Source organism: Mandrillus leucophaeus, unplaced genomic scaffold (assembly GCF_000951045.1).
Source record: "Mandrillus leucophaeus isolate KB7577 unplaced genomic scaffold, Mleu.le_1.0 Scaffold2421, whole genome shotgun sequence".
NCBI lineage: Eukaryota > Metazoa > Chordata > Mammalia > Primates > Cercopithecidae > Mandrillus > Mandrillus leucophaeus.
In genome coordinates this window covers 9601-37345 of record NW_012102501.1, presented here as the reverse complement: position 1 = coordinate 37345, position 27745 = coordinate 9601, and the positions used below count along the sequence as shown (strand labels likewise).

The 27745-nt window shown below is 49.1% G+C and overlaps 1 protein-coding gene across 1 annotated transcript; it reads left to right on the top strand.

Moving 5' to 3' along the window:
* The first annotated feature begins 15301 nt into the window (after positions 1–15301).
* Positions 15302–27535, top strand: IL9R (interleukin 9 receptor). The gene is made up of 9 exons (XM_011982796.1): positions 15302–15508; positions 20351–20464; positions 20894–21005; positions 21298–21476; positions 21811–21956; positions 22636–22837; positions 23170–23275; positions 24656–24740; positions 26556–27535. Exons 1-9 carry the CDS (start codon positions 15481–15483, stop codon positions 27126–27128), a joined length of 1545 nt encoding a protein of 514 aa, XP_011838186.1. The 5' UTR covers positions 15302–15480; the 3' UTR covers positions 27129–27535.
* The last annotated feature ends 210 nt before the right edge of the window (positions 27536–27745 follow it).

The window sequence follows — 27745 nt, the reverse complement described above, 5'->3', positions numbered from 1 at the left end:
CTTTCTTTACACCTTCTATTAATGTCTCACGGTACCGCCTTAGCCTCTCCATATCTGGTCCCTCATTTGGGTCCCACTGGGGGTCTGTTCCTGGCAGTTGAATTCTTAAATATTCTTGGGGGTTTTGGTAATCAGCTGGGACTTGCTCCTCTAGCCACTTAGTTGCCACCTAAGCACTCTTCACCTTTCATCTGTATTAAAGAGGTACCTGAGCAGCTGGTGGCAATCAGCCCAAGTAGGATTATGGGTCTGTATAATAGTTTGGAGCAAGTGAATTAAAGCTTGAGGCTTTTCAGTGTAAGATGGAGTACTATTTTTCCAATTGAGGAGGTCAGCAGAGGTGAAAGGTTGATACACAAAGGCACGCCTTTCCACAATGTGTCTGTCCCCATCTACCCCAGTATATTGCTGCTCTCTCAGGGGCATTTGGATTCCAGTCTTGGGCTGTAGGCGAGCTGCCAAGGGAGTAGTTTCTCCTGCGGCTTCACTTCCTCTCTTGTCTACTCTGGGTGGTCTAGGGGTGTGGTAATCTGGTGGAGGTGGAGATGCTGCTGGCTCAGGGGTGGGGAGCCCTTCCTCCCGATAAGGAAGGGGTATTGCTGGTACCAGTTCCTGCCATGATTCTTCTGGTGTTGGGTCGGACAGGACTTCTGGTGCCAACTTCCCTCGGCAGGTAGAGTGAGAACCTTCCTTAACTAACTATCCCTTTGCTACTAGTACAGCTGCTGCCTGTCCTCTTAACCACTGTGGTGGGGTCAAAAACTGGCTGTAACCAAGAATCTATATATGGGAACTGATCTGGGTGCCCTGACTTACAGGTGCCATACCTTTGAGACAAGGGACCTCTCCAGGCTTCCTTCTGATGGCCAACCACCTCTAATGCTGGCCAGTCTATCTCACACAAAGTTCTAAATTTTCCTGGGGTCATGGTGACTCCATAGTCTCCTTTAAATCCCATTTTGAAAATTTTCAACATGGTGGGATGGGCTTACTTTGTGCCTGACCCATGTTTCCTCGAGACAAAACACCACGCTCACACCACACACATACCACAAAACAAAGAATGGGTAAAAAGGGCATACACACAGTTTACAGTTTTTACAGTTTATACCAAACCAGAATCAAAACCAAAATCAGAGTATCAAGAAAATCAAGAAATCCAAGCCAGGTCAAAACGAAAACCAAAGTATCAAGCAGTTCAAGTCAAGTCAAAAACAAAAACTAAAGTGCCGGTACAGGCACACCATGGGTGATCAGACCACTCAAATGGAGTGGGCAAGTTCCAAAGACTAGTCTTACCAAGTTTCAGATGTCCAGACTCCAAGTGCTAGTTCCTTCCTGGTGTTCAGCCACTGTGTTGATCCTCGTGGGGGCCTGCCACACACTGCTTTGGTGAGGCATTCCACCAGGGCAATTGCCTACCTGGGAGTGCTCTCAGGATCTATGTCACTCAAGCTGGCCAGAGTCCCCCACAGGGATGCTCCACAGGGCAGGCCTAAGCCACCTAAGGGACTGCCTCAGCCGTCCATTAGTCACCTCGCTTCCCAGTCAGGGAACCAAGAAGTAGCAGGACAAACCACAGACAAAACCCCTCAGACACTGAGTTAAAGAAGGAAGTGGTTTATTCGGCTGGAAGAATCAGCAAGACTCGTCTCAAGAGCCAAGCTCCCCAAGTGAGCGATTCCTGTCCCTTTGAAGGGCACACAACTCTAAGGGGGTGCACGTGAGAGGGTCGTGATTGATTGAGCAAACAGGGGGTACGTGACTGGGGGCTGCATGCACCGGTAATCAGCACGAAACAGAACAGGACAGGGATTTTCACAGTGCTTTTCTATACAATGTCTGTAATCTATAGATAACATAACCTGTTAGGTCAGGGGTCTATCTTTAACTACCAGGTACAGGGTGTGGCTCTGGGCTGTCTGCTTGTGGATTTCATTTCTGCCTTTTAGTTTTTACTTCTTCTTTCTTTTGAGGCAGAAATTGGGCATAAGACAATATGCGGGTGGTCTCCTCCCTTACTGTAAAGTCACAGCAGTTGTGATATCTAACAGTAGAAAAGTTGATCATTTTTTTTTCTAAAAGCACTTTATTCCTCCCATCTGAAACTGTACTCTTTGACCAATATCTCCCCCATTCCACCACCCACCTGGATCATGTTTTTTTTAATCCATTCTGCCAATCTCCATCTCTCGATTGGAGAGTTTATCCACTTACATTCAAAATAATTACTGATAAGGAGACTCACTTATATCATTTTGCTATGTGTTTTCTATATGCCCTATGGCTTTTTTTGTGGTCCTTTATATCCTGCGTTACTGTCTTCTTTTGTGTTTAGTTGATTTTTTTTTTTTTTTTTTTTTTACAGTGAAACATCTTAATTCTCTTCTCATTTCATTTTGTGGATATTCTATGGCTAAGCTATTTTCTTTGTGGCTACCATGGGATTACATTTAACATCCTAATATTATGACACTCCAATTTGAATTTATATCACTTAACTTCAGTAACATACAAAAATCAGACCAGGAACAGTGGCTCATGCCTGTGAGAACTTTGGGAGCCCGAGGCCAGATGATCACTTGAGCCCAGGAGTTTGAGACCAGACTGGGCAATATGGTGAAACCCTGTCTCTACTAAAAAATACAAATATTTTCCAGGTGTGGTGGTATTCACCTGTAATCCCAGCTACTCAGGAGGCTGAGGCATGAGAATCTTTTAAACCAGGGAGGTAGAGTTTGCAGTGAGCCAAGATCACTCCACTGCACTCCAGTCTGGGTGACAGAGTGAGATTCCATCTCAAAAAAAAAAAAAAAGAAAGAAAGAAAAACCAATTAGCCAGGCATGATGACGCACGCCTGTAGTCCCAGCTACTTGGGAGGCTGAGGTGGGAGTATCAGCTGTACCCAAGGGGTTCGGGTTGCGACGAGCTGTTATTGCATCACTGTACTCCAGCCTGGGTGACAGAGTGAGACCCTATCTCCGAAAAACAAACAAACAAAAAAAAAGATGCCCCTATACGGTTCCATCCCCACTCCTTTTCAGTTACAAATGTTACAAAATTACATATTTATACATTGTATGTCCAGAAATATAAACTAATAATTTAAATGCATTAATCTCATACATTATGTAGAAGACAAAATGTGAAGTTAGTTACAAATCAGTTACATTAATACTAGCTTTTACACTAATACTCATTTTTTCATGTATTAGTCTCTTAAATCAAGTGAAATAACAAAAAATAGAATTGCAACCCAAAGTTAATAGTGGCTTTTATAACTGCCTATGTATTTACCTTTACTAAGGTCTTTATTTCCGGCCAGGTGAGGTAGCTCACGCCTGTAATCCCAGCACTTTGGGAGGCCGAGGTGAGAGGATCACCTGATGTCAGGAGTTCAAGATCAGCCTGGTCAACATGGCGAAACCCTGTCTCCACTAAAAATACAAAAATTAGCTGGGTGCAGTGGTGCTACTCGGGAGGCTGAGACGGAAGAATTGATTGAACCCAGGAGGCGGAAGTTGTGGAAAGCCGAGATTGCACCATTGCACTCCAGCCTGGGCAACAGAGCAAGACTCCATCTCACACACACACAAAAAAATTATTTCCTCTTATGGCTTCAAATTAGTGCCTAGTGTCCCTTCATTTCAACCTGAAGGACTCCTTTTGGCATTTTTTTGCAGGGAAGGGCTAGAGGTAATGAACTCACTCAGCTTTTGTTTCTGTGGGAATGTCTTAATTTCTCCCTCACCTTTTAAGTACAGGATTCTTGGTTGACAGCTATTTTCTTCCACTGCGTTAAATGTATCAGCCCACTGCCTTCTGTTCCCCAAAATTTATGATTAGAAATCTGCTGATAGCCAGGTGCAGTGATTCACACCTGTAATCCCAGAACTTTGGGAGGCCAAGGGATCATGTGAGGTCAGGAGTTTGAGACCAGCACGGCCAACAAGGTAAAACCCGTCTCTACTGAAAATACACACACACACACAAATTAGCCTGGCATGGTGGTGTGCACCTGTAATAGCTACTCAGGAGGCTGGGGCAGGAGAATTGCTTAAACCCAGGAGGTGGAGGTTTCAGTGAGCCCAGATCGCACCACTGCACTCCAGCCTGGGTGACAGAGCTAGATTCAGTATCAAAACAAACACACAAAACCAAAAACTCCATCTCTACAAAAAAATTAAATAAAATAACTAGCCATTAGTGGTGGCAAGTTCACTTTCACTGAACACTCTGTAAACCATGCCTTGGAAACAATCATCTCAACTTTGTGCACTCCACTGGTTGCGGACACAATTTTGGATTCAACATCAGAAGCACCACATCCCAAGTTACAGGTGAATTCTCCTTCACATTAGGTTTGAGTTGACCACTCAAACACGGGCATACCTGGCCTGGTCATCCAGGTAAGGGCAAGCCTTCTTTCCATGGTGGGACACCCCTGAATAGAGTGGGCCACAGGGAAAAGGGAGGTCCAAATCCCTCAGGGACACCTCAGGGATCTTGTAATCCCTTAACTAAACCCAACATGGGTCCAATTCATTCTTCAATTCATTCCTACTCGCCCTTGAGTTGCAGTCTTAAAAACTGACCCCATTTTAATCCACAAACTCTCAAAAAGAATTGTATTTTTTTTTTTTTTTTTTTTTTTTGCATTCAGAGGTCCCATATGTTCAGGTCTTTTTTTATCCCCAAACCCCCAAATAAAAATTATCATGTATGCTTCCTGAAGGGGTGGCCTGCCCCTCCACACCTGTGGGTATATTTCATCAGGTGGGACGAGAGGCTGAGAAAATAAATAAGACATAGAGACAACATATAGAGAAACAACAGTGGGCCCAGGAGACCAGCAGTCAGCATACCAAGGACCTGCACAGGCACCGGTCTTTGAATTCTCTCAGTTTTTATTGATTATTATTTTCATTATCTCAGCAAGAGGAATGCGGTAGGAGAGCAGGGTGATAATAGGGAGAAGGTCAGCAAGAAAACATGTGAGCAAAGGAATCTGTGTCACAATTAAGTTCAAGGGGAGGTGCTATGCCTGGATGTGCATGTAGGCCAGATTTATGTTTCTCTCCGCCCAAACATCTCAGTGGAGTAAAAAATAAAAAAGCAGCATTGCTGCCAACATGTCTCACCTCCTGCCTTAGGGTAGTTTTCTCCTGTCTCAGAATTGAACAAATGTACAATTGGGTTTTATACCGAGACATTCAGTTCCCAGGGGCAGGCAAGAGACAGTGGCCTTCCTCTATCTCAACTGCAAGAGGCTTTCCTTTACGGGTGTTGGGCTGGGGGATGGTCAGGTCTTTCTCATCCCACGAGGCCATATTTCAGACTATCACATGGGGAGAAACCTTGGACAATACCCAGCTTTCCAAGGCAGAGGTCCCTGCAGCTTTTCGCAGTGCATTGTGTCCCTGATTTGTTGAGACTAGAGAATGGCGATGACTTTTCCCAAGCATACTGCCTGTAAACATTTTGTTAACAAGGCACGTCCTGCACAGCCCTAGATCCCTTAAACCTTGATTCCATACAACACATGTTTCTGTGAGCACAAGGTTGGGGCGAAGTGGCTGGGGCAAAGTGACTGGGGCAAAGTTACAAATTAACAACATCTCAGCAAAGCAATTGTTTAAGGTACAGATCAAAATGGAATTTCTTATGTCTTCCCTTTCTACATAGACACAGTAACCGTCTGGTCTCTCTTTCTTTTCCCTATACTTCCAAGGAACTTCCTCTCTCCCTGATTCTGATGTCTTAGACGATTCTTCTTTTTGCATACCACACTCTCCTTGGCCTGCTCCTGCTTCACCTACAACCTCTCCATCTGCTCCATCCCCCAATCAACCCTTCCCGTAACCAGATACTTTATCCCCCTCACATGCTCACTCGGGAGTCACATATGCAACTCTTAGATTCCTCCAAAAATCCCAAATATGTTTTGCCTCTCCACAAGATGGCAAATAGAGATTTGTGAACAGTTCGAGTTCATGTCCCTTTTCCAATGTCTGATCTTTCACAAATTCAACCCACATTGGGTTGATTTAGCCAGGATCCCTCTAAGTTCACTCAAGAACTCCTTTGATTTAACCTGACAAGACATATTCACGCCATTCCCACAAAGAAAAATCACACATATGGTCTTTAGCTCAAGCATAAACAAATAAAGCTCATGCTCATAATCCTAATGATAAAAGGGTTTGGGCGGAAGCTGTCATCGACAGAGAACCCAATTGGCAATACCAGGCACAAACAAACGTGAGGCAGATAAGATTATATAATAACGTGCTTGTTGGAAGGAATGAAAAAGGCTGTGACAAAACCTGTTAATTTTTCTAAGTTATGAGAAATCACTCAGGAACCATCTGAGAACTCCACCCTTTTCCAAGCTGGACTGGTGGAGGCAATGCATAAATATACATATTCAGACCCTGAAAGCCCTGAGGGCCAATCCATTCTGGCTGTACAGTTTATAGGTCAGGCTTCCCCAGACATCAGACAAAAACTCCATAAATTAGAGCAAGGCCCACATAGTCCCTTTCCTACTTTATTAAATATAGCCTTTAAGGTTTTCAACTACTGGGAAGAAACCTCAAAAATAAAAAAGGCTCAATTGGAGGAGGAAAAATGCCATCGCCAAGCGAATTACATAGCAATGGCATTGGCATATTATTTTTTGTTAGCTAATAAACCCAATACTCATCCCTATAATAGTAACAGAATGGGGGCCTATAATCACTGCAGGAATCCAGGACACTAGAGTAGAGAATATCCCAAACCTCCGAATTACAAGCCACCCCCTAGGACCTTGTCCTCATTGCAAACAAGAGGATCATTAGAAGAGTAAGTGTCCCTCTCCCTGTCATGAGGGGGCCACCTCTTCCTTCTAGGCTGTTACAGCCACGACCTCATCAACCTATCTCACAGGGGGGTCCTGCAGGATAAGGACAAGGGCAAAGGCAAGGACAAGAACCTCTAACTCTATCCTGGATTATGATCAAGCCTCTGAAAGTCATCCTCTAGATGACTGATGGGGCATTGAGGCCGTCCAGACTCCTATCTTTTCCATCTGTATGGATGAGCCTCAGGCAAATCTGATTGCGACTGAACCAGAGATAATGTTCCTTATAGATATGGGGGCCAGTTATTCAGCTTTAAATGTTTATTAAGGCCCAATGTGCTAGTCCTTCATTTTCCTCATGGGTATTGCATTAGTCCATTTTCACACTGCTGTAAAGAACTACCTGAGGCTGGGTAATTTATAAAAAAAGAGATTTAATTGATGCACAGCTCCACACAGCTGGGGAGGCCTCAGGAAACTTACAATCATGGTGGAAGGTGAAGGGGAAACCAGGTACATCTTACACAGTGGCAGGAGAAAGAGCAAATCGGGAAGGGCCACACTTTCAAACTATTAGATCTTGTGAGAACTCACTGTCACAAGAACAACATGGAGGAAATCTGCCCCCGTGATCCAATCACCTCCCACCAGATCCTTCCCTGACACATGGGGATTACAATTTGACATGAGATTTGGGTGGGGACAGAGCCAAATCATATCATTCCTCCCTGGTCTCTTTCAAATTTCATGTTCTTCTCACATTTCAAATCTAATCATGCCTTCCCAATAGTCCCCTAAAGTCTTAACTCATTTCAGCATTAACTCAAAATCCACAGTACAGTCTCATTTGAAACAGAGTAAGTACCTTTTACCTATGAGCCTCTAAAATAAAAAACAAGTTAGTTACTTCAAGATACAATGGGGGTGCAGGCATTGGGTATATGTTCCATTCCAAATGGGAGAAATTGGCCAAAACAAAGGGGCTACAGGCCCCATGCAAGTCTGAAACCCAGCAGGGCAGTCATTAAATCTTAAAGCTTCACAATGATCTCTTTTGACTCCATGTCTCACATCCAGGTCACACTGATGCAATGGATGGGCTCCCAAGGCCTTGGGCAGCTCTTTCCCTGAGGTTCCGCAGAATGCAGCCCCCACAGATGCTTTCATGGGCTGGTGTTGAGTGCCTGCAGCTTTCCCAGGTGCATGGTGCAAGCCATCAGTAGATCTACCATTCGGAGGTCTGGAGAACAGTGACCCTCTTCTCCAGCCTGGACAAAAGAGCAAGACTCCATCTCAAAAAAAAAAAAAAAAAGAAAAGAAAAGAAAAGAAATGTTTCAATTTTTATTTAGCAGTTTGGTGATGTTTCTTTGCCCAGAAATATGCCCCGAGGAATTTAGCTCTTGCTTATATCAATTATCCTATGGTAAAATTGGTTTTATTCTATGTAATTTCACTTTAAGTAGCAGTTTCCAAGGACCTATCAGCAACATTAAGTGGAGACTTACTGTATTCCCAAAGAGTTAAAAATGGGTGTTTAAACAAAATTTTGTACATAAATAGTCACAGCACCATTAATCACTATGGCCAAAAACTGTTAACACCCAAGTTTCCATCAAGAGAAGAATGGATAAACAAAATGTGATATATCATGGATTGACAGTCAGGTGTGCTGGCACATGCCTGTAATCCCAGCACTTTGGGAGGCCAAGGCAGACGGATCACCTGAGGTCAGGAGTTCGAGACCAGCCTGGCCAACATGGTGAAACCCCATCTCCACTAAAAACCTTTTTGATGGGCACTGAGTTTTCTTTTGAGCTAATGAAAATGCCCTGGAGCTAGCTAGATGGTTGCACAATGCCCCACTAAATTCCAGTGAATTATATACTTACAAGTGGTTACAATGGTAACTTTTATCAAATAAATTTACCTCAGAAATAAACTCATCTCGTATGATTTTTAATTCCCAGTGTCTTGGACTTGTTCCTCAAAGAACATGGAGCCAAGTTGCAGCTTTCATGAGCCCTGATTAATCCACTTATATTTGGGGCCAAAGCCCAAGGTCATGGGAGAAATAGCTCTTTCTTATAAACCAGGGGCTTTCACATTTGGACAGCAAAGCACCAAATGGAACCTTGAAATTCACCTCAGAAATAATCACCAAATGTGCAATGGGTTTTGGTCCCTAATGCTCTTCCCTCAAAAAACACATGCATGCTATAGCCTCTATATTTTCAGGTTTGCTGAATTCATCTTACTTAATCATAAAGCCCTTGGAGAGTTTACCCTGTGTTAGAGACAAAGAATATAATGCTAGGTGAGGCTGTGATCCAAGTCCATGACCGAAGAGCACAGAGTGATTACAGGAGTAGCTCGGATCTGAACTAAGATATTGTTGAGTTCCCATCGCATTTATAGAACACGATTAGGTCCTCTTGATTTCAAGTTTCAAGGTGGGGCTGGCATTTCAGCTGACATTTATATATATTCCCATGTAAATATATGTGTGAGCATTTTTAGCACATAAATTTAATTTGCTAAGGGTTTCAGCTAGTCACTTATTCCTGACTAACTCCACCTGAGGTGTGGCCAGCTTGACATTACTGCTGAGGAGCAGGTTTCCTTGGATGAAAAAAGGACATAACTGCCAAAAAATGAATTCTGATACGAGGGCTTTCTTGCTGGGCTAGAGTTTCAAATGAAGTTGACAGTTTGTCCCTCAGACTCCATGGGTTAAGAATTTGCCATCCAGCAGGAGGCGACAGAGGGAGCCATTGGGTTCATGGGTACATGAATACGCACTTGCTCATTGCTTTTCAATACTTAAATATTAATAATTCATCTGCTTAAATGTCTAAGCTTACTTTACTAATATGTCCATTGTATAGACAAAGATATTTGCAAATATTTCTGTAGGTTGTCAAGATATACACTAGGACTTTTGTCAGTTAACGGTACCTATTGATTACATAAACATAAGTGTTTAAACCTGAAATCCCTTGCAACTGCTAGCATGGGGCTAGAGAATACAGCAAGGTAATAGTCTGTCCAGTAAATTCTTATAAAATTGCAATAATCAATTGTTCCATTTGCCTTTCCTTCAGCGCTGAAGTTTTATTTTTCTTTATTAATTATCCCAAGCATGAACTTGGAGTACAATGACACAATTACAGCTTACTATAACGTTGAACTCATGAGCTCAAGAGATCCTCCCACCTCAGCCTCTTTACTAACTATGACTATAGGCATGTACCACCACTCCTGTTTTTTAATTTTTAACTTTGTAAGAGATGGGATCTTGCTGTGTTGACCAGGCTGGCCTTGAACTTCTCACCTCAAGTAATCCTCCTGCCTTGGCCTCCCAAAGTGTTGGGATTACAGGTGTGAGCCTCCCTGCCCAGCCATAAATGTAATTTATTGCACATTTCAAAATTGCCAAGAGTAAATGTTCTCACAACAAAGAATAAGTATATGAGGTGATGGATATGTTAACTACTTTGATTTAATCATTTCACCTTATATTCCTAAATTCTAATATAACTTTGTACTCCGTAAACATATACAATTATAATTTGTCAATGTACCACTTAAAGAATGATCCAAACCTGGGCAATGTGGCAAAACCCTGTCTCTACAAAAAATACAAAAAGAAGAAAATAGCCAGGCATGATGGTGCCTATCTGTGGTCCCAGCTACTTAGAAGGCTGAGGTGGGAGGATCACTTGAGCCCAGGATGTCAGTGAGCTGTGATTGCACCACTGCATTCCAGCCTGGGCAACAGAGCAAGAATTGTCTCAAAAAATAAAGACATAAATAACATATTTAAATCATCCAAGTATACACTGTCTACAAGAGACTCACTTTAGATCTAAAGACACAAATAGGATGAAGGTGAAAGGATAGGGAAAGACATGTCATACAGATAGTAACCAGAAGAGAGCAGAGGTGGCTATATATAAATAATCCAGTCACAGACAGATTAATACTTTATAGGCCGAGTGCGGTGGCTCACACCTTGAATACCAGCACTTTGGGGGACTGAGGCGGGCAGATCTCTTGAGGCCAGGAGTTCAAGACCAGCCTGGCCAACATGATGAAACCCTGTTTCTACTAAAAACACAAAAATTAGCCGGGTGTGGTGGCGAATGCCTGTAATCCCAGCTACTCGGGAGGCTGAGGCACAAGAATCACCTGGACCTGGGAGGTGGAGCTTGCAGTGAGCCGTGAGATGGAGTCTTGCTTTGTTGCCAAGGCTAGAGTGCAGTGGCATGATCTTGGCTGGTCTTGAACTCCTAGCCTCAAGTGATCCCCCTGCCATGGTCTCCCAAAGTGCTGGAATTACAGGCATGAGTCACCACATTTGGCCATCTTAACCATTTTTAAGTGTACAGTTCAGTGATATTAACATATTAAGCACTATTATATTGTTGTGCAACCATCACCACCACCCATCTCCACAATCCTTTTCATCTTGCAAAACTGAAACTTTGTACCCTTAACCAACAACTCTACATTCCCTCCTCCCCTCAACTTGACAACCACCTGTCAATCACCTTTCTGCTTTCTGTCTCTATGAATTTGACTATGCTAGGTACCTCATGTAAGTGGACTTATACAGTATTAATCTTTTTTTTTCCAAAGTGTTTTTTTTGTTTTTTGAGACAAAGTCTCTCTCTGTCGTCCAGGCCTGGGCAACACAGTGAGACCCATTCTGTAAAATAAAAGCAAAAAATTAGCCAGGTGTGGTGGTGCACACTTGTAGTCCTAGCTATTCAGGAGGCTGAGGCAGGAGGATCGCTTGAGCCCAGGTGTTTGAGGCTGCAGTGAGCTATGATTGCATCACTGCACTCCAGCCTGTCTCAAAAAAAAAAACAGTATAAACCATTGGAAGCATGCTGGGTCCATACAAATGTATAAACCATTCTTAGCTCACAAGTTTTAAAAACTAGGCTGGATTTGGCCCGTGTAGTTTGCTGACCTCTGTTCTACCTCATAGGTATATGTTGTTTAACATATAACAAGTCCTCTCTGTATCCATCTTACAGATAAGGAAACTGAGGCTCAGAGAGGTTAATGTTTCTTCTTGTATGCATTGTTATAATTTATTCCATTTATTTATTTATTTGAGACAGGGTCTCACTCTGTTGCCCAAGTTGGAGTGCAGTAGCCTGATCATGGCTTACTGCAGCCTCAACCTCCCCGGGCTCAGGTGATCCTCCTACCTCAGCCTCCTACTGGGACTACAGGTGCACACCACAATGCCCAGCTAATTTTTGTATTTTTTTTTTTTTTTGTAGAAATGGAGTTTCACCATGATTCCCAGGGTGGTCTTGAACTCCTAGGCTCAAACAATCCACCCACCTCAGCCTCCCAAAGTGCTGGTATTACAGGCATGAACTATCATGCCTGGCCTATTCCTTTTATTTAAGATATATTTTTACTTAAGAGGTATTTTTTGCTTATATATTTTCTTTTCTTTTATTTCTTTTTTTCTTTCTTTTTTTTTTGACAGAGTCTTTCTGTGTCAGCCAGGTCGTCGGAGTGCAGTGGCATGATCTTGGCTCACTGCAACCTCTGCCTCCTGGGTTCAAGCAATTCTCCTGCCTCAGTCTCCCAGGTAGCTGGGATTACAAATGTGCACCACCATGCCCAGCTAATTTGTGTATTTTTAGTAGAGATAGGGTTTCACCATGTTGGCTGGGCTGGTCTCGAACTCCTGACCTCAAGGGATCCATCGGCCTCAGCCTTGATTCTTTTGTATAGAACCGCACCTGGCATTGTTTCTTTTGCATAGTTTCTATTTCTCCTCTGAGATTTCCTATCTATTCATTGGGAGCATATTTTCCTTTATATATCTGAGCATAGAGTATCTGCTTTAAAACCTTTGCTATTCCAACAACTTATTCCTGGAAGTCAATCTTCATTGATTATCTTTTCTCTTAAGTATGGGTTAAGAAAATAGTTCTGTTTCTTCATGTGTCTGATAATTTTGTTTTTATCTTAGAAATTGTGAATGATATACATTGTTGAGACTGTGTGTTCTGTTATATTTCTCTGGAGGGTGTTTAAAATTTTTTTAAATTTTGTTTTTGTTTGTTTGTTATTTTAGCAGGCAGAAAACTCTGTGTCCTGAGGTGAACGGCTGAAACTTCTGTTCAGGTTGTTTAACCTTAGCTGGGCTCCTTGGAGTTAGCCTGCAGATGTATAGTTCAAGGGTCATCCAGAGATTTGGGTAGAATTTAGATGCAGAATTGTGGGCTCTCTTCTCTGGTTTTTCTTTTGAGAATTTCCTTTCTCCCTATCCAGCCCTTGTGGTCTCTGCTTCTGAGGTTATGATATGGGTAGTGTGGTCTGCTGGTCTTGAGTTGGTAAATTCTGGCTTCAGCAAGATGGAAGGCACCCTGACAGGAAGAAGCTCTCTTGGTAAGGACACCAGTGCAGGGATGGCTCCAGTGAGTAGAACAGTATATGCTTGTAGCAGATAAGACAAGCTTGTAGCAGATAAGACAAGCTTGTAGCAGATAAGTCAAGCTGATTAAAATTCAACCTCAAAGAACACACAAGTAATAAATACATGAAAAGATGCTTATCTTGACTAATACTCAAGGAAGTACAAATTAGAACCACATTGAAATATCTTAGCCTATCAGATTGGCAAAGATGAAAAAGACTGATAACGTTTACTGTTGGTGAGGGTTACAGGCATTCTTTCATTGTTGGTGAGAGTAAAAGTCTGTGCAACACTTTTTATGTAGGGCCACTTCTCAGCATCTATCAATATTTTAAAATGCTAATCCTGAGACCCCACAATTCCACCCCTAGCAATTTATCCTACAGTAAGACTCACTCTGTTGGTTGAAGATCCACGCCCAGAATTGTTCACTAAATTCATTTAAAATAACATATATACTTGAGCCCAGAAGTCTGAGGCTGCAGTGAGCTATGATCATGTCACTGCACTCCAGCCCAGCCTGGGTGACAGAGCAAGACTCTGTGTCTAAAGAAATGAAAATAAAAATAAATAAAATAGCATATACAGGCAACAATCCAAATGTTCATTGCAAAAATTATGATTATTACTGTTTCTCTTTTAAAGACAGGGTGTCACTCTGTTTCCCAGACTAATCTTGACCTCCTGGGATCCTCAAGTGATCCTCTGGCCTCTGCTTCCTAAAGTTCTTGGATTACAGGTGTGAGGCACTGGGCCTAGACATTGCAGGGATTATTAAACAGTGGTGTCTACTACCATCAAAGGTATGAGGTAGGTTTTATGTGCTGACCTAGAAAGATGGTGCAAAAACATAGGGGAACAAGAAGGCTGCAAAGTGGCAGCACAGCAGGAGTCTTTAAGAAATAAGCATTTGTTTCAGCTTAAGAAGTGTCTGGCTGGGCGTGGTGGCTCGCACCTGTAATCCCAGCACCTAGGGAGGCTGAGGTGGGTGGATCACTTGAGGTTAGGAGTTCGAGACCAGCCTAGTCAACATGGTGAAACCCCATCTCTACTAAAAATACAAAAAAATTAGCTGGACTTGGTGTCAGGTGGCTGTAATCCCAGCTACTTGGGAGCTGAGGCAGGAGAATCATTTGAACCCGGGAGGCCAAGGTTGCAGTGAGCCGAGATCACACCACTGCACTCCCACCTGGGCGACAGAGTGAGAGTTGGTCAAAAAAAAAAAAAAGACTGGGTGCAAGGTGGCTCATGCCTGTAATCCCAGCACTTTGGGAGGCCGAGGCAGGAGGATCACGAGTTCAGGAGATCAAGACCATCCTGGACAACATGGTGAAACCCCATCTCTACTAAAATGCAAAAAATTAGCTGGTTATGGTGGCTCATTCCTGTAGTCCAGCTACTCAGGAGGCTGAGGCAGGGGAATTGCTTGAACCCAGGAGGTGGAGGTTGCAGTGAGCCAAGATCGCGCCACTGCACTCCAGCCTGGCGACAGAGCAAGACTTCATCTCAAAAAAGAAAAGAAAACAAATAAACAAAACCCCCAAGAAACAGAAGTGTCTGCATGGACTTGTGCCTAACTACTCACAGTGACTACTTCTGGGGGGAGGTGAAAGGCGACCCTGTTAAATAATTTTTCTTTTGTATTGCTTTTCTTCAACTGAGTCTGCATTACTTTTATGTTTAATACTCTCCCCACCCCTGATGCTCACAGTTTGCTTTAGCTGGTGGAAGGAGAACCTACACCTCTGGTTTTGGCAAAGTATAGAAGAGGACAAGAGCACTGCTCTGCACCTGCACAGGTCCTTGCCTCCTGGGGTCAGTTTAATGCATCTCAGTGGTGTTTCTTGGGAAGAACACAGTGGACACTCACTTGCCAGTCAGTAGACAAATCACTGAAGTCCATGTCTGGCAGTTCTCATTGTCATGGGGACTGTAAGGTTGTCATGTCTCACAGTTCCCTGACTTACAAGATTAGTGCTGACAGACATTCTCAGCTCTGTTCGGGAGAGCAGCTCTGTAATGCGTTTGTGGTTTCAGATGTGGGCGGCCTGTGTGAACCTGTCGTGCAAGGCTCACGTCACCAACTGCTGCAGTTATCTCCTGAATCAGGCTGAGGGTCTTTGCTGTGCACCCAGAGACAGTTGGGTGACAAATCACCTCCAGGTTGGGGATGCCTCAGACTTGTGATGGGACTGGGCAGATGCATCTGGAAAGGTGAGTCTGTGCTTTGGGCTTTCCGACCTCTCAAGTCAGCTTGAAATTCAGAAGGCAGAGAGGGACAAGTGGCCCTCCATCCCTGGGCCCAGGGAGCCACTGTGGAAGCGTGGTGTTTGAGAACACCACCCTAGCTTTACCTCCTCCAGTGTCCTGGCCTTGGGTATCTCTTAGAGATGGCAAAATTTGCAGTGCTGAACTCAAGGATTACAAACTAATTTCCAGTCCTGTAAGGGTCATGGGTTCTGCTGTGGCCAGTGTGGAAGGAACTCTGCTTCCTCAATGATTGAACTGACCTTTGTGGGGGTGCCTTTGTTGGGTGAAAATGGGCATACTTGGGCCTCAGTTGTGAGGGCCACGGGGTGGAGCTGAGGTCTAGGCCCCCATTTTATCTTCCTTTGATTTATGCTGTTCTGGGCTCACCTTCTTTCCAGAGCTTAGCTACACGAGGTAGATTAGTATCAAGAGTGGGTATCCTCTCAGCGTGTCTTCAAGTAGCATCCCAGAGCCCCGCTCCTGGGTACCCACAACATGAATACCATCCAGAAGCAAGGGCAGCCTCTGTAGGGGGAGTGGAAAACATTTATCAAACAGTTGAGATGGGTGCAGGGGATGCAACATGATCAAACAGGGTCTTGCCTTAAGGAGCCTCATGTAGGGACACCGCACAGTGATGACCTTCAACTGCAGTGGGGCAGCAAGGCTGTGGGAGGGGCGTGTTGGGCAGAGCAGGCAACATGCTGGTACCTCTTCACCAAGACAGCAGGAAGAGCACGGACATCATTTTCCCATCTCGCCTCCAGACTCCCAGGGAATTGTATCAATACCCTTACTCCAGCCTTGGCCCATGGCCACTGCCCAACCCCTGGGCCCTGTCAGTTCAGGACTGTGCAGAACGAGAGTTGCTCAGGCTCAGGGATTCCATCCGGCTGGGGATGCCTACTAGGGGACTGGGGGAAGGCCTCATGAAAGACCATACCTGTGATGGGGAGGGAAGCTGGCAGAGGGTACAGTGGGAAGCAGAGCAGCAGGGGTCTCCTCCATGCCTCTCTGCTTCTCACACCCACCCTCGCCTGCTCCCCTCTGCCCTGGGTCTGTGCCCTTGTCCACCCAACAACACCTCTGCAGTGCCGAGTCCAGCCCTGACTTCTTCCTGAGCTGTGGCCCAGCGTTCCCACAGACATCTACCTCATGGATGCAGCACCGCCCCCCATCCTCTTTTCTGAAAGTGTGTGGAAAATGCCTCTTGGTGCCATCTCTCTCCCACCCTGCCTTCCCTGCACCTTCTGGATGAGGTGTCTGTTGTCTCTGTACTTGCCTCCAGCTGGCCTTTCTGACCCCATCCCTCCTGCCTCCTGCCCATCCCCATCCCCACCCCTGTTGGCACCTCCACACACTCTGTGCCCAGCAGCATTGGGGATTCCCACTGTGCTGAAGGAAGTCCTCATGTGGTCCAGAGAGGAGCTGGCCCCTGCTCCTATTTCCAGACCCATTTTCTAGCAGAGCCTCCATGTCCCCAGGCTCCAGCTGCTTCTGGGATACCAAGGTCTGCATTTCTTCCTCTTCCCCCAGCAGACAGAAGACCTTGCTGGACAAGTGTCCACTTCAATAGTAACTTCCATCCTATCCACCTCTATGGCTGCCAGCCTCCCGAATGGTCCAGAAGAACCGGGATACCCTTCCCTGTCCCCATTAAAAAAGACAAAATATGACCAGACATGTTGGCTTATGCCTGTCATCCCAGCACTTTGGGAGGCCGAAGCGGGGGGGTCACTTGAGGCCAGGAGTACGAGACTAGCCTGACCAACATGGTGAAACCCTGCCTCTACTAAAAATACAAAAATTAGCCAGGCGTGGTGACTCATGCTTGTAATCCCAGCTACTTGGGAGGCTGAAGCAGTAGGATCACTTGAACTCGGGAGGCAGAGGTTGCAGTGAGCTGAGATCACGCCACTGTGCTCCAGCCTGGGCAACAGAGCGAGAGAGATATATATATGTATGCATAATATATGCATATATATGCGTAATAGTCTCTGTGTAACAGTAAGTGCGCAGTAGCCGGTGTGAGGGCAACTTGAAGAGTGTGCTTCGAGGCACAGAGATGCTCAGGGCTGCCTGGACAGCCTCCATGATGGTGGCCTGCTGTGGGTTAAGATTCTTCCTGGTGTTAGGTGAGTGTTCAGGGCATGAGGGCCAGGAAAGGTGAAGGGCTGAGTGTCTAAAGACCTTCCTGTGGGTGTGGCAGACCCTGAGATCTGAGGCAGGGCTCCAGCTGCAGGACAGCCCACAGCTTCACAGTGGCCCACGGAAGCAGGGCAGCCAGGCTATAAGGCCCAGTAGGCATCTGGGCCAGACTTTGACACTGAGGCCATGGAACAGGTGGGGCTCTGAGAAGGGACCAAAGTGATCATGGGCTGAAGGCTATGTCCACAGACTCAATGCGGGATAGGCTGTGCTGGGCATTGATGTCAGCCAGGCTCCCCAGCAGGAGTGGGGGTGTCAGAGGCAGCTCTGTCCCAGGTGGCACATTGGTTTCCCCTCCTGCTCTCACAATCTTCCTGTGACCTGGTGTTGTCTGAGCTGTGGTGAGACCTCCCTGGTGACATCCAGGAGCAGGGAGCATGCAAGTAGGGGTATGTGCACCTGCCCTGACTGCCTGGCCCTGTGGTCGAGGATGGGGGTTATAAAACATTGTGGTGCCTTCTGTTGGGGCATGTGCTGAGGGGCACCTCGCAGGCACTGCCCTCGGGAAGTTCACAGGCTTATGTGGAAGCCGGTGGGAATGGGCCAAGAACAGAGGTGTCAGGAGTCAGGTATTTGGCAGGTCCCAGGTCTCCGAGCCTCAGTTTTCTCATCTGTAGGAGGGTGGTGACCTTGCCCTGCTCAACTTATCAGGTACAGCTGTGCATTTTCAGTGCAGAGGAAAAGCAGAGACCTTCCCCTCAGATGGCCATACTCCCTTGTCACTGTACCCAACTCTCCAGTCCTACTTTGAAGCTCTCAGGTGTCACATGTGGATCCTGCCCTACCATCCCCCTTCCCTGTCTAGAAACGAGGCCTGCTGAACTTGGAGCCACCCCACTCCCTGCTCTCAAGCCATCTGCTCCTGGGTTAGCTTGTGGCTGGCCTGGACTGGTTCTACACAGATGTGGGTGTTTCTCCACTGCTGGGGCAGCGGTCATCCATCCTGGGGCCTGGGTCAGCTCTCAGCTGTGGCTGTTGTGCCTGGGCTTCCCCAGGCCCTGGTGGTCACTCCAACCCTGCCTTCGCATATCCCAAGAGCAGGCTGACTGTCCTCCCCATTCCCACCTTTCCAGTAACTGCTGCGAGAAGGGACAGACACTGCTGCAGAGAACTTGCCACGGTGTTTCATGCTGCGGCCGGTGGTGCCAGGCTGCACGCTCCATTCTAGGGAAGGGTGAGGCTTCCTGATCATCAGTCTCAACAGGGGACTGTCCTATGAGTACCTGTAGTGGAGCGGGGTGGGGTTAGAGTAGTGCCTGCTGCCCGTTGAGGTGTGCGGGTTCCTTAAGGGCATGCATGCTGTAGTCTGCGTGCATGTCTGGTTTTTTCCTCCTCCTTATCAGTAATCAGTCTTGTATAACCAGGCTGGCCCTGCTTCCTGCCTAGGGGCTATCTGTGTACCATCTGGAGCTGCAAATGGGGTGATAGGGCATCAGTGGCCTTCCCACACCCAAGCATTTCCTGACACCCAGCCCCTCATCTCTGGCCAACCTCTGGCTCCCCCAGGGATCCTGGGACTCAGGCCTCACACTCCAGCATTGGGGGACTTTGCCCTTCTGGTGGTGCTCTCCTTTGCAGGTACCTTGGAACAGGGGTGCGACAGAGTTCAGGAAGTTGCATGGATACTCTGCTGCCACCCTCGTCCACCTTTCTGGGGCAGAACACTTGGATGGGTCTTTAAGAAGACAAAAGGGAGAGAGAATGCAGACGCCGGGTGTGATGGCTCATGCCTGTAATCCCGACACTTTGGGAGGCCTAGGCAGGTGGATCCCTTGAAGTCAGGAGTTCAAGACTAGCCTGGCCAACATAGTGAAACCCCGTCTCTACTAAAAATACAAAAAAAAAAAAAAATTAGCTGGACATGGCGGGCAGATCACCTGAGGTCAGGAATTCAAGACCAGCTGGGCCAACATGGTGAAACCCTGTCTCTACTAAAAATACAAAAATTAGCTGGGCATGGTGATGGGTGCCTGTAATCCCAGCTACTCGGGAGGCTGAGGCAGGAGAATCCCTTGAGCCCAGGAGGCGGAGGTTGCAGTGAGCCAAGATTGCACCACTGCACTCCTGCCTGGGCAATAGAGGAAGACTCTGTCTCAAAAAAAAAAAATTGCATGGAGTTTGTCTGTGTGACCCTGGGCAAGTCATTTCCCCTCCTTGGGACTCAGTTCCTTGCCTGTGAACCGGGACAGTGCTTCTCCCTCGTGGAGCTGTTGTGAGAATTAAAGTAGAAAATGCACTTGTGGTGGTTGTTGGTAGTGATCAGTTCCCCCAACCCTGACTCCCCGGCAGGATGGGGCCTGGGCCCAGGGATGGGGGATGGGCTGGCAAAGGATGCCCATCCCAGAGAGGAGTCTTCTTGGCAAATGTGGAGACCAAGCTGAGTCAGAGTCCAGGATCTAAGTTTGAGGGTGCTCCTTATACCCTGCAGCCATGAGCTACAGTTCCTTATCAGTAAAGCCTGGGCAGTGGTGCCAGGACGCTGGACACAGTGTGAGTGCAGGTGGGGACCCACTGACCACTCTGCTGGGGAGCAATTCATGGGGAGCACCCCTCTAGGGAGGGATGATTTGCACAGGCCCTCAGCCCAGTCCCTTGCAGGCTGGACCTTGGAGAGTGAAGCCCTGAGGCGAGACATGGGCACCTGGCTCCTGGCCTGCACCTGCGTCTGCACCTGTGTCTGCTTGGGAGTCTGTGTCACAGAGGAAGGACGAGGTGAGGGCTGGGTACTAGTGTTTGTATGAGGTGGGGGGAGAACTGGGGCATGTTTGGGGGACTGGGTTGTCCAATGTCAAGTCCCTAGGGAAAAATTTGGCTCAAACTGTGCTGGGGCATGTCCTCTAGGGGTTAGCCTGGGCCACAGTCTCTAGTCTCCCTACCTTTACCTCCCTACCTTCAGTCCCTGGACCGACCCTAGTCTCCCTTCCTTCACCTTCTTGATGCCTCTCTGGGTCTGACTTGCCCGTGTACCAGGAGTCAGCGCCCATCATTTCCCAGGCCTCCCAGTGCTTCCCTGGACAGATTCTGGGATCATTCACTGGTGACTGCCCTGCTAGGGTGTCAGCTGTCAGATCCCCCCCAGCCCCCTAGCTCAACTGTGCCCTGAAGCACTTACTGTGGGCTCCCAATGATCACTGTCTCCAGGGCCAAGGGCTGGAAACTTCACCTGCCTCACCAACAACATTCTCAGGATCGATTGCCGCTGGTCTGCCCCAGAGCTTGGCCAGGGCTCCAGCCCCTGGCTCCTCTTCACCAGGTGAGGGTGGAGGGCCATGCTGGGGGAGCAGTGAAGGGCCTGAAGGGACTTAGGGTCCCACGTTGAAGTTGGGCTGGCACATGGAGGAAAGACATGGCTTTCCACGGGAAAGGAGGGAGACTAGGCTTGCCAGAAAAGAGGCAGCTGCTCCCAGGATGAGTTCTAAACATGCTGCCTGAGCCCTTCCCTCCTCCCGTGCTCTGGACAGGGATGAGGGTGAGGTCCCCAGGATTGAAGCAGCTACGCCAGGACAGTGTAGCAGCCCCGTGGTGCTGACACATGCCCTTTCCAGCAACCAGGCTCCCGGCGGCACACATAAGTGCATCTTGCAGGGCAGTGAGTGCACCGTAGTGCTGCCACCCGAGGCAGTGCTCGTGCCATCCGACAATTTCACCATCACTTTCCACCACTGCGTGTCTGGCAGGGAGCAGGTCAGCCTGGTGGACCCGGAGTACCTGCCCCGGAGACATGGTGAGCAGCGGCTATAGGTCTGGGGCGGGGCCCCTTGGCAAGAACATCCTGGCTGCTTGGGCGTTGGGAGCAGGGCCCTGCAGCCTGTGACCCCTGTGGCCCAGTGAGTGGGCAAGATTTGGAAACCACCTAGTCTAGCTGCAGAGGCCAGAGGAAGTCATTGCTGTCCTGTCCCGCCTGGGGCTTTTCTTGACCAGTCTCCCAGTGAGGTGCCTGGTCTGAGAGGGCCTTGACTATGCCCCTTGGGAATCTTTCAGGCCCCAGTCTTGTGTATTCTGACTGACACACCCAGACCCATGGGGCTTCGGCCTCACGTGGATTCACTCTGTTCCAGTTAAGCTGGACCCGCCCTCTGACTTGCAGAGCAACATCAGCTCTGGCCACTGCATCCTGACCTGGAGCATCAGTCCTGCCTTGGAGCCAATGACCACACTTCTCAGCTATGAATTGGCCTTCAAGAAGCAGGAAGAGGCCTGGGAGGTAACACTTTGGCTGGCTTTCCCTGGGGGCCTCTCTCCTGGGAACAGCAGTCCAAGGCAGACTCCCCACTCTACATAGGGAGATGTCAACTTATAGTGATGAGGAGGGGAGGAACTAGAGCGGTGTGTGTGTGCACACACACATGCTGGCATGCACATGTGCATGCTTTGTGTGTGTGTGTGGGAGTAGGGTGAGTGTGCCTGTGTCTCTGTGAGTATGTGCACATAAGTGTGAGTGTGCATGTATGTGTCTATGTGTGCACACATGTAAGTGTGCACACTCACATGTTTGTGTGCCCGTGTTTATCTGTTTGTATGTAAGTGTACACATGGACATGCCTATGTGTATGAGTGTGTATGTGAGTGTGGTGAGTTGCTTCTGTGCACACGCTTGTGTATATGAGTGTGCATGCAAGTGTGAGGAGTGTGAAAGTGTGCCTGTAGACATGTTTGCCGGTGTGTGCATATGTGTATTGGTGGGCAAACGCAGCTGTATCTGTGTGTGAGTGTGTGCCTTCTCTGTGTGTGTGTGTGCACATGAATGTGGTGAGTGTGCCTGTGTGTTAACACAGGTGTGTTCGTGTGTGTGTTATATGAGCATATAATGCATGTGTGTATTCTCAACGGCTGAGGCACCCAGCCCCACCTTCAGCACCTGCTAACTGCCCCCACCCCCACAGCGGGCCCAGCACAGGGATCACATTGTCGGGGTGACCTGGCTCGTACTTGACGCCTTTGAGCTGGACCCTGGCTTTATCCTTGAGGCCAGGCTGCGTGTCCGGATGGCCACACTGGAGGATGACGTGGCAGAGGAGGAGCGTTACACAGGCCAGTGGAGTGAGTGGAGCCAGCCTGTGTGCTTCCAGACTCCCCAGAGACAAGGTGGGCGCTGCTGTGGCTGCTGCACTTCCAGAGTCTGGGCTGGGCGTCTTCTCCCCTGTTCACCTCACTCCCCACACCCTTTCACACTCCTGGAAGCCCCTCCCTAAGGCAGTCATACCCCAGTTGATCCCCTTCTTCTGAAGGTCTGAGGTCTATACGGCGGAAACAAACACCTGCCAAGGTCCTTCAGCAGGTGACACAAACCTCCAAGGCCCATCACAAACCTTCCACTTTAGCCCAGGGCACTAAAGGGCGCACCCTTGCCATATAGGTTTGTGGGGAGCCTCCTGGCACTGAGGCTGCTCACAGCCCTGGGCCCTTCCTGCCCACAGGCCCTCTGATCCCACCCTGGGGGCAGCCAGACAACACCCTTGTCGCTGTGTCCGTCTTCCTCCTGCTGATTGGCCTGACTTACCTCCTGTTCAAGCTTTCACCCAGGTAGGTAGCTGATGTGTGTGTGTGTGTGTGTGTGTGTGTGTGTGTGTGTGTACATGTGTGAGTGGGTAATAGTGTACATGTGTTAGTGTGTGTGTGCAGATGTGTCACTGTGTGCATGTGTGAGTGTGTGGTTGGTGGGGAGTCAAGGGCCACCCTTGTCTGGTTCCTCCCCTCCCCTCTCCACTGTTTGGTCCTGGATGGGGTGGTCTTTTCAAGTCTCCACCCTGGGCCAGAAGAGGGTTCACAAGTTGCCAGGGGAGAGAAGGGAAGGGGGATCTGTGGCAGAGGCCGAAGACAAGGGCAGTGTGGTCCCGACCAGACCCAGAGTCACCGAGATCAAGAGCCCGGATCCTAGTCTTCTGCCTCTGGAGGAGCTTGGTTTGTTCATCTGTTCACATAGTCTACGAAAGGACAGTTGGGTCATCTGGTGTGCTCAGGACCCTGTTCTCATCCTGGCAGATGCCTTAGAGAACAAGATAGACAAGGACTCTCTTTAAATAAACCGTCATGCCTCATGCACCGCATGTCAGGTTACAAGAAGGGGTGCAGGGGCCATGTCAGGCAGCAGATGTGAGGAAGAGGGTGTGGGGAGTGGGTGTTGGGTGGGGCTAAGCGGGAGGGTGCTTGGCTTCTCCTTGGAGCAAAGGAAAGTGTGAAACTGTGTGATACGACCTAGTGTATGTTTTGAGGAATAGATTGCTGGGACAAGGGGACACAGGGGACCTGCTGGAGGCCAATGGGGGCCAGTGGGGTGCCCACAGGCAGATGATTCAGCATGAGCCAGTGAAAGAAGCGGAGACAGAGCAAATCTGAAGGAATTGCGGGGTTTTAGGAGGAGAAACAGGGGGGACATGTGGGTGGATGAGATACGAGTGGTGACCCCTGAGGTGGGGAAATGGGGGACACCCTTGCGGGGAGGTTGGCGAAGTCTGTTTGCACCTGTTGGGTTGGAGCCCCAGGTGACATCCTTGTGGGAGGGTCAGTGGATCCTTGGCAGCAAGTCTGGTGTTCAAGGAGACACTGGGTGGAGTGGGAGCCACAGACCTTCTGCTGATGGCAAAGACGGGGTTCCTGCAGGTGCTGGCTCCCTCTGCAGGCTGAGGACCCAGCTGGTAACTCCCCGTTCTGAACCCACCATAGCAGCTCACGCTGTAAAGGATGCCTGCCTCAGTATAAATCAGTTCTGTTAAGCAAGGAGGCCCAGTTGGGTCCTACCCTGAGAGTGGGTTGGAATGTGATGAGACGGGAGAGAGGCAGTGGCAGGGACAAGGTAGGTGGGCCTCCTGTTGATGGAAGGAAGCTCAGCCTGTGCAATGACCTCAGGCCACCTCAGGCCCCCTGGGTCGCCACAGGCCTCTGACTGGCCTCTCTTCGCCTCAGGGTGAAGAGAATCTTCTACCAGAACGTGCCCTCTCCAGCGGCGTTCTTCCGGCCCCTCTACAGTGTGCACAATGGGAACTTCCAGGTGTGTGCAGAGACCACGGCAGGGCGTGGGGGGCAGGGGTTGCCCAGAGCTCTGGCCTGCCCGGGATGTTGGCTTTCATGAGGGTTGGTGGCCAGTATGGGAGGCTTGTCAGTGCTTGGAGCCTTTTCTGTATATTCAGTGAATTTCAGTTTATATGCGTGTCTCAAATGGCGAAAAACTAGCTTTATTATACGCGTGTCTCAAATGGGGAAAAACTAGCTTTATTTTCCATTGCTGATTTCTTTTTGTTCTCATATCTCCAGTTCCATTGTCGATGGAAAAAATGCAAATTTCTCATGACTTATCTCTGTCCCCTCTGGTTTGCAGCTGTCTGCACCCACCATGTGCCTCACCTCCTCCTTCTGCGAACGTGTCTGTCCTGTGGCCGTGGGGAAGGGTCTGTGGTGTGTGGGCTGCCCTTGGGGCTCTCACTGCCTCTGGGTTCCTGCTCTGCCTGGTCCCTTGGTCCCCCCGGATCGCATGCTGGCACCACAGCTGAGGAGTGGGCTCTGCACTTCCCTCTCTGTGGCCCTGTTGGGCTCCCACAGCCCAGGGACCAGTGAGCAACTTGGGGGTTGCATCAGGCCCTCCCCTCCCTGCTGGGCTGGCGGTTCATGCACCCTGGGTGGGAGGAGCGGGAGAGGGAGGAGGGGGGTGGGAGGAGCAGGAGAGGGAGGACTCCAGTGAGACCCTAGTTTTTCCCCTGAGACTCCTCACTTTGGACTAAGGACAAGAAGCAGTGAGGGCCCCTCCCTGGGGTCTGGGCCAAGCTGACCTCTCTTCTCCAGGATCTTCCCTCCCTGTGCCCTAGGGTCTCCCTGGGCCCTGTGCGGCAAAGATGCCCCCTCCACACCACGGCTCCAGCTTACTATGCAGAAAAATCCTTTTCTCTCTCAATGAAGAGCCTAGTTCTCAAGATTTTTGTCCAAATATTCAATTTGAACCATAAACTGGGCACCTGACTCTTAGCAGAGTCTCCCCCGTTCCCCAAGGTGGTAGGTGTGACTGTCAAGAGCCTGGGCAGCTGAGAACAAGGCTGAGCAGGGCACAGATTGTGATTGTCCCGGGACTGTCATCCTGTTGCAGGCACCAGCCCTTCCCTAGAGAACAAGGACACCTGCCAGGGGTTATTTAGACCCTCTGGTGGGGATCTGGTGCCATAGGTTGGTCTTCAGGGAGCAGTGCAGTGATGGAGGGTGTGGTGTGTGTGGTGCATGGGATGGAGGCTCCTGGTCACACCAAGGGAATAGCTTCTTTTTGGAGGCGGGGGCCTCCTGTGGCCCCACAGAAGGATCCAGGTCTGCTGGCTGTAGCCTAGTGCTTTGAAAGTCACCGGTCTTGACAGCGACTTTTGTGTGTGTGTGTGTGTGTGTGTGTGTGTGTGTGTGTGTGTGTGCATGTCAGGTGGGAGTGCCCAGTCTCTGTAGCTGCTGAAAGGCCCTGAGGCACATGCTGTCAGGAGTTGTCTCTGTCCTGGGCAGATGTCACCATCTGTACCTTGTTTCAAGCAGCTGTGAACACCAGGCCCTGTGCTGGGGGAGCGATGAGGGGCCTGAAGGGACTCAGGGTCCCACGTTGAGGTTGGGCTGGCACATGGAGGAAAGACAGAATGTCCAAGACACAGGTGATGCTTGGCCTCTGGGTGTACTTTGGGCTGCTATGGGGAATGGCACCTCTCAGCCCTCCCAGGGAAACTTCAGGAGGGCTTTCTGGAGGAGGAGGGAGACTAGGCTTGCCAGAAAGGAGGCAGCTGCTCCCCGGATGAGTTCTGAACATGCTGCCTGAGCCCTTCCCTCCTCCCTCACTCTGTTCCAGACTTGGATGGGGGCCCACAGGGCCGGTGTGCTGCTGAGCCAGGACTGTGCTGGTGCCCCACGAGGAGCCTCGGAGCCCTGCATCCAGGAGGCCATTGCACTGCTAACCTGTGGCCCAGTGCATCCTTGGAAATCTGTGGCCCTGGAGGAGGAAGAGGAGGGCACTGGGACCAGGCTTGCAGGGAACCTGAGCTCAGAGAATGTGCTGCCAGCAGGGTGTACGGAGTGGAGGGCACAGACGCTTGCCTATCTGCCACAGGAGGACTGGGCCCCCACGTCCCCCACCGGGTCAGCTCCCCCAGACTCAGAGGGCAGCAGCAGCAGCAGCAGTGACTACTGTACTTTGGGCTGCTATGGGGGATGGCACCTCTCAGCCCTCCCAGGGAACACGCAGAGCCCTGGGCCCATCCCAGCCCTGGCTTGTGGTCTTTCCTGTGACCATCAGGGCCTTGAGACCCAGCAAGGAGTTGCCTGGGTGCTGGCTGGTCACTGCCAGAGGCCTGGGCTGCATGAGGACCTCCAGGGCATGGTTTTCCCTTCCGTCCTCAGCAAGGCTCGGTCCTGGACGTTCTAGGTCCCTGACTTGCCAGATGCATCATGTCCATTTTGGGAAAATGGACTGAGGTCTCTGGAGCCCTTGTCTGGGACTGAACCTCCTGAGAAGGGGCCCCTAGCAGTGGTCAGAGGTCCTGTCTGGATGGAGGCTGTAGGCTCCCCTTCAACCCCTCTGCTCAGTGCCTGTGGGGAGGAGCCTCTATCCTCAGCATCCTGGCCACAGGTTCCTCCTTCCACTGTCCCTTTTCTTTATCCCTGGCCTCTCTGAGAAGAGGGGTGTGGTCTCTCAGCTGTTCTGCCCTCATACCCTTAAAGGGCCAACCTGGGCCCAGTGGACACAGGTAAGGCACCATGACCACCTGGTGTGACCTCTCTGTGTCTTCCTGAGGCACCTTTCTAGAGATTAAAATGAGCTTGATGGCTATTCCAAAGTGCTGATGGCTGGGAGGAGGGGCCAGAGGAGAGGTGAGGGGTGATGTTTGGCCAGCCCTGGGCTTTCTGGGCTCTAGGGACAGCACCGTGGAGGCTCAATGACAGTTTTGGGGACAGCAGGGTAGAGGCTCAAGGGCAGCTCCAGGGACAGCAGGGTGGAGGCTCAGGGACAGTTCCTGGGAGGCCAGCGCCCTCATTCCTCCT